This window comes from Lissotriton vulgaris, chromosome 3_1 (assembly GCF_964263255.1).
Source record: "Lissotriton vulgaris chromosome 3_1, aLisVul1.2, whole genome shotgun sequence".
Classification (NCBI taxonomy): domain Eukaryota; kingdom Metazoa; phylum Chordata; class Amphibia; order Caudata; family Salamandridae; genus Lissotriton; species Lissotriton vulgaris.
Genome location: NC_141689.1, coordinates 2,102,261,137 through 2,102,267,136, shown reverse-complemented (window position 1 = coordinate 2,102,267,136; position 6,000 = coordinate 2,102,261,137). Strand labels below are relative to the sequence as shown.

At 40.6% G+C, this 6,000-nt stretch overlaps 1 protein-coding gene across 1 annotated transcript in view; it reads right to left on the bottom strand.

The window, feature by feature from the left end:
- Positions 1-683: 683 nt before the first annotated feature.
- LRRC66 (leucine rich repeat containing 66) overlaps positions 684-6,000 on the bottom strand; it is an 85,608-nt gene continuing 80,291 nt past the window's right edge. The window contains exon 5 of the mRNA XM_086962655.1: positions 684-4,037. Coding sequence (XP_086818781.1) covers positions 1,030-4,037 — 3,008 coding nt within the window. The 3' untranslated portion in view covers positions 684-1,029. The remainder of the gene's footprint in view (positions 4,038-6,000) is intronic.

The following is a 6,000-nucleotide window of genomic DNA, read 5'->3' as shown; positions in this document are numbered from 1 at the left end:
GTGGCTCTGTGTGTGTGTGTGTGTGGCTCTGGGTGTGTGTGTGTTTTTGGCTTGGGTGTGTGTATGTGTGTGTGGCTCTGTGTGTGTGTGTGGCTGGCTGTGTGTGTGTGGCTCTGGGTGTGTGTGTGTGGTAGTAATTGCTGTCTGCTGAGCTCGTCCAGTAGGGTACAATAGGTCTCACATTTGCGAGAGATTAAGCTATTGGCAATGTAAATGACAATGCCATTTATTTATCTGTTTTCAAAACCAACACATAAATAAAAATGTTGTCATTTACAATGCCAATAGCTCTAACTTTTGCAAAGGCGAAACTGTTACATTATAAATGCTTGTTATTCTTCTCTCAGAAACCCACATTTAGCAAATGCTTTCTCTCAATGTGTTGTTTCGATTTAAATATTCAAACATCAAGAAGTTCAAGATTATAATTTTTTAAATAAAAAAACTTCATGAGGTTGCTGAGGAATAACTGTTAGTGCACAGTGCAATTCACATTTGTTTTGAATTTTTCGTACTTTTAAACAAGGGAGTCAGATCTCAGAGACTGCAGGAGATAGTCACATAGCTATCATCATTATAATGGTAGCCAATAGGACGTTTCCTATAAATATACTTACGTATTGAGTCAAATAATTTATGAAATTTATAGGAGCTGTAATAAATAAAGTATTTGATTGTATATGAGAGGTTAAAGATGGTTTTATTTGTACCTTCAGCCTTGACAAAGAGGGTTATGGACTACATTATAGGTATTGTGAATAAAGAACTATTTTGAGTAGCCACCCCAGATTTCAAAGAGATTAAATCTTTGAATAATTAGTTCAAGAAATGTATAAGAAACCTCATATCGGGGACCATTAATTGAAAATGCACCATTTGGGTTTGTTGCCCGAGGTGACAGCGTCAAGCTTGCTAACCCCACAATCCGACAGAAAGTTAAATATCAGCATTATAATGCTTTAGGACTTGTCACAAACATTCACACAGTTTAAAGATGCCAATGCTTGATATGTTGCCTAAATTAAAGCATCATTTGTCTAGCATTTTCTTATTTCCAGACTGTAATGAACTAACAAAGGCATCAAAAACAGAGCGATTCTTGACCAAACCCCCACTCCTAGTTTCATTTGTGTATCCTTGTTGGCTATTCTCATGGGTGATTGTTTCTTCATGTTCTAGTGAATGCTGAGCTTTTAAAACTGACCCCGGAAGTGACTTCCATTCCTCTAACATTGCAGCTTCGGCCCCTTCATTGATTGTAGTCCTTTCAGAAATAATCAATTCTGTTGTCTTTGTCAGGACCCCAGTATGGCAAGGGAGGGAACACTTGCTATAAATAGACAATGGAGGAAGATTGTCTTCTGCATTATGATAGCTAACATTGGAGCATATGTCCATGCCACAGCCATTTGTGGACTTTTGCAGTTCTCTTGCACATATACATAGCTGATTTTGAGATACCTGAGAATCAAATATTTCTTCTGGGAATCCACATATGCGGCATTCTTCAGAAACCTGTTCTTCTAGGGAATTGGTCTGTGAAGTAGGTAGAACCTGTGCTTGCTCTGATGGCTCTGAAATAACTGTCACATCCTGTCTTGCAGGAACTTGTTGTTCTTCATCAGCTCCATTGGACTGCCACATTGATTCAGTGAGGGTGTAGCCAGCCCAATTTGAACCAAAGTCAACTGGCCTTGGCGTCCATATTACATCTTCGGTGGTTTGACTGGGAGGATCAGAATATATCTCTGGCAAGGTTTCTATGTGTGTATTTTGGCAGCTTCTCTGATATTGATGAAGATTTCCTTTGCCCAAAATGGTCACTTGTGGGCCATCACACATATCTAAGTTAAACATCTGAGTGGAAAGTTCAGCCTCACAAATTTGCTCCAAATTTTCTTTGACGCATTGGCTCTCTATACTCACTACGGCTTCTTTCGAAAACTGTACTGGAATGCTTAAATTATACTTGTTTTGTGGACTGTGAATTAGGTTTGGTTGCTTTTCATATGACACTGCATGAGCACTGGTGGATGCTATCAGGGTATCACACTTTGCGGCTGGGATGTCCACTTCTGATACATCAGAGTTATCAGCAGTTGACTTAGGAAGTCCAGCAGTCTTAGAGTTTGTTTTGCTCTCTTTAGCATCTATATTTCTTTCAGTTGTCAGCATGTATGCAATGCCTTGTGGTGCAGGATATAAGGTACTGAAGCTGTTACTTGAACCCCTGGGCAAGCTATCAATACCATCCAGGGACTGATCAATGAAACTTCTCTTGCTACCAGGTCTGCAACAACCGGTCTCATATCTGGATAATTCACTGCCTGAGAAGGAACTGGATGGGCTGAATCTGAATGAAGACCCTTCATCTGTTCCACTGTCATAACTGATGTCAGATGAGCTGTCTCCAAAACAAAAGCTTTCACATCCGGGGTCAAGACTTTGAAAGGTCCCAGTGCTGTAGCTCTCGACATTTACTTTGTTTCCACTAATGCTGTCTTCAGAATGTGATTTTACACAAATTGTAGGAATGGGTTTATCGATAATTGGTGGGTACCCGAATGGTACTGCAAGCTGATCCTCACAACCAGATTCTCCAAACCGTTCTTGCTCACCACATTCCAAATCTGTTCGTGGAAAAAAATGTGGATATTTAAGAAAAACACAAATACATTTTGCACTTTGCAAGGTCACTGGTGCAACTCCACTTATCTCATCTTTCTCTCCACTACTGGCTGCATCATAGTCCCCATGAGAAGAGGAGGGAGGTTCACCAGATTGGAATGATACTACGTCATCTAATGCCTGTTGCTCCGTTTCACTAATTATGTTGACTGCACTTATGTTGTCTCTTCTCCGCCTATCGGTTATCACGTTTCCTATCTCGCAGTCTGAGGATGAGTAGTCCCATTCTTGGCTCGAATCGTCATCATGGATGTTATGAATCCTTCTAGCCTCTATAGGTACATCCAAGTGCTGGCAGCATATGGAATTCTGTCTAGGGACGCAATTGACACAAGACTCAGGCTCTATCTGCAATGTGTGCTGTCTGCCTTCATCACTATCACTATCGCCTGCGTATTTGTTGGGTTTGTGCTGCTTTGAATGCTTAGTTCCAACTGCACTGCCATTGTGTTCAAGAAATTGGCCAGTATGTCTTTTTGGGATACTACGATCGTCCATAATGGGCTCTAAACCCTGGACCGAGAGTTGGTCCAACTGTGATGCCCCGTGAATACATGGTGGCCAGACAGATTCTGCATGCCCTTTAAACGGTTCATTTGCATATTCAAGTGGTTCTCTGTTATTTGTGTCACATCCGCACTGTTGTTCCTGTGGATTACCTGGTAGGTCAGCATCAACTTCCGTGCAAATTTCAGCCCCACTGGGATCTTTCTGTTGAACCATTTTGTGGTTTCCTTCTTTATATAAATGCCTACCAGAAAAATGTGTTTCTTTTAAACTGTTGGAGATGTCGTCATCAAAGTGCACCGAAACATGCCGCTGAGGACATTCTGCTGAACTCTGCAGACTCCCAGATGTGTCTTTGTCATCAAGTCGCTGCCGCAACGAATGAGACACTATAGTTTCAAAGATTTCTGCTTCAAAGGACTCGTCTGAAAAACCCTGATTTTGGTATGTTGGTGCAGACTCAGCTCCTTTGTTCCTTTTTATTTTGTTGCACAGTATTTGAATCCATGGTCTCAAGAAACATCCTAGGCAGAAGGCACAGATAAATGTTATGATGACGGAGAGACAGACTGCCAGAATGAAATCTTCCTCTGTTCTCACTTGTCTTTCAATGCTTCGGACATCCCTTTGTTTCCTTGCCAAGCCAGACAAAATGTTCTTTTTCAGCCTTGTATGATATATTGTTTCATTTTTTATATCTGTCACGCACATATGTAATCCTTCCTTAGAGGTATCAATTGCATGAATTACTGAAATATTAATGTCATCAAGGTTAATGTGGCCATCTTGCTTATCTTCTGAAATTCTGCATTGTTGTGTCCAGCGCAGTATCACTTCGCTTCCTTAAGGAAAAGAAAAGAGCAGGAGTTAAATAAAGGCTTTCTTAAGTTTGTGCAAACGTATAACCTAGGACAGTTTTTAGGTTTTACTGCAAATTCACTTTAGCACCAGTAGGTTCTAACAGCTGCATTGATAATACATGAGTGTTAAGCATGTAAAGAATGATGCCAGGTGGCCCAGTGTGAATGATGGTTAAACTGGGGGGCATCTGGTATGAGCTGCATTCATGCAGGTCCTCCTCTGCCTCTTACAATGGGAGAATGGAGGACACCTCTCTGGCCTTCAGGGCAGACCTCACTCTAGTGCAAGGGAAACCGAGGCTGAGCCGCAGAGATGTAATGAGGTGAAACCGAGAACCGAGGTAGAGACAGGGGTAAGTTAGAGAGAAGGTAAAGATAGGAAGGATGAGTAACTAGTACGACAGATAGAGAGAAAGAGTTAAGTAGAGAATAGGATGTACATTGATAGTTAAGTCTTTAAAGTGAGATAGAGAGAGCTAGGGATGAGGAGGTGGAAATGCAGAGAGAGAAAGAGGTGGTAAGGAAGCAGTGAGTGGTGAGGTAGTGAAATAATTGGAGAATGGTGCAAGATATTGTATTTATTTTACTTTATTGTACTGTATTGCACTGCATCCTATTTGGATTGCACAATGCTTCGGTAGCGCGCTTCTCCGGAGGATCCTAGTGCTAGGGACTTAGACAAGCACAAGGTTGGTCAAGCTGTTTCCATTCAAATTCATGCTCTTTAAGAAATAACATCCATGTACATGTGCACAGGTTTCTGCAATTACCATACATAGATGCTAGCCGCACACCATGGAGTTAGCGGGCAACCTCACACCGTTAGTAAATCAAATCAAATCAAATCAAAATTGACTTTATTTCGGATATATTGCAATCCATAAAAGTACACAGCATTAAAACGTTTCATAGTAAAAACACATTACATTAATTACAAAGTCAATCTAGATTACATACAACACATATGGTACTTAAAAGAGTGCATATACAAAATCAGTACAAGAAAAAGTGCATTAGTGCGTTGGGCTGCAGATGATTCGGAATTACTCATCTAAACATTTTCTTAGTCTCATGGCTAGCTTTAAAAATTCTAGCACCTGGAGGACACTATCAGAGTGCAGCAGCTGTAAGTACATAAGGGCAGGCCTGATTTGATTAAAATTTAATTTCTTTAAAAGAGTAACAAGATACCGCCTACGGGGATATTCATAAAATGGACATAAAAAAATAAAATGCAGCATATCCTGTGGAGACTTCCCGTCGCAGCCACAGGGCGCTGTAGGTTTCTTAAAAATGTCCGACTTGGGTCTAATTAAAAGATGATGAAAAATATTGAACCTGAACCGGGTCAGCAAAAATTTCTCATGGGAGGTAAAGGAGCATGTTAGGTACATTTCCATCGTATCACAAGTTCTCAACATGATATACTTTCTAACATTGGGTTTCGTGAGCTCAACTTCATCTCTTAAAGCATTACGATCCATGAAGAAAGCCTTCTTAATTGCTGCGACATCACCCTTGACTATATCCCTCGGGTTGTCAAACAGATTCAGGCGGCCAAGCTTCAAAAATTGGGACTTCAAATATTTAAGCCAAGGTACACACATTGCATGATCGAGCGATACAAGATCTTCCACTATCTGGTGGGTTAAAGGAATTTCATCACTTAACCATAGTTTTACCCAACATAGCAGTGGTTTCAATTTAACAATATCAGATAAATACAGACAACCAAGCTCTTCATGTACAGCTAAATTCGGTGTGCTACCTGGCACACATAACAGTCGCTTTAAGAAATTATTTTCAACTATTTGCAGCTGTTCGCCATTTATGTAGCCCCAAATCTCACTACCATATACTGCGGTGGCTATGGATTTGGCATTATATAATTTCATCATGGCCACATTTGGCTTTTTCCCCAGTTTGGAAGCGAAGTTGAAGATGG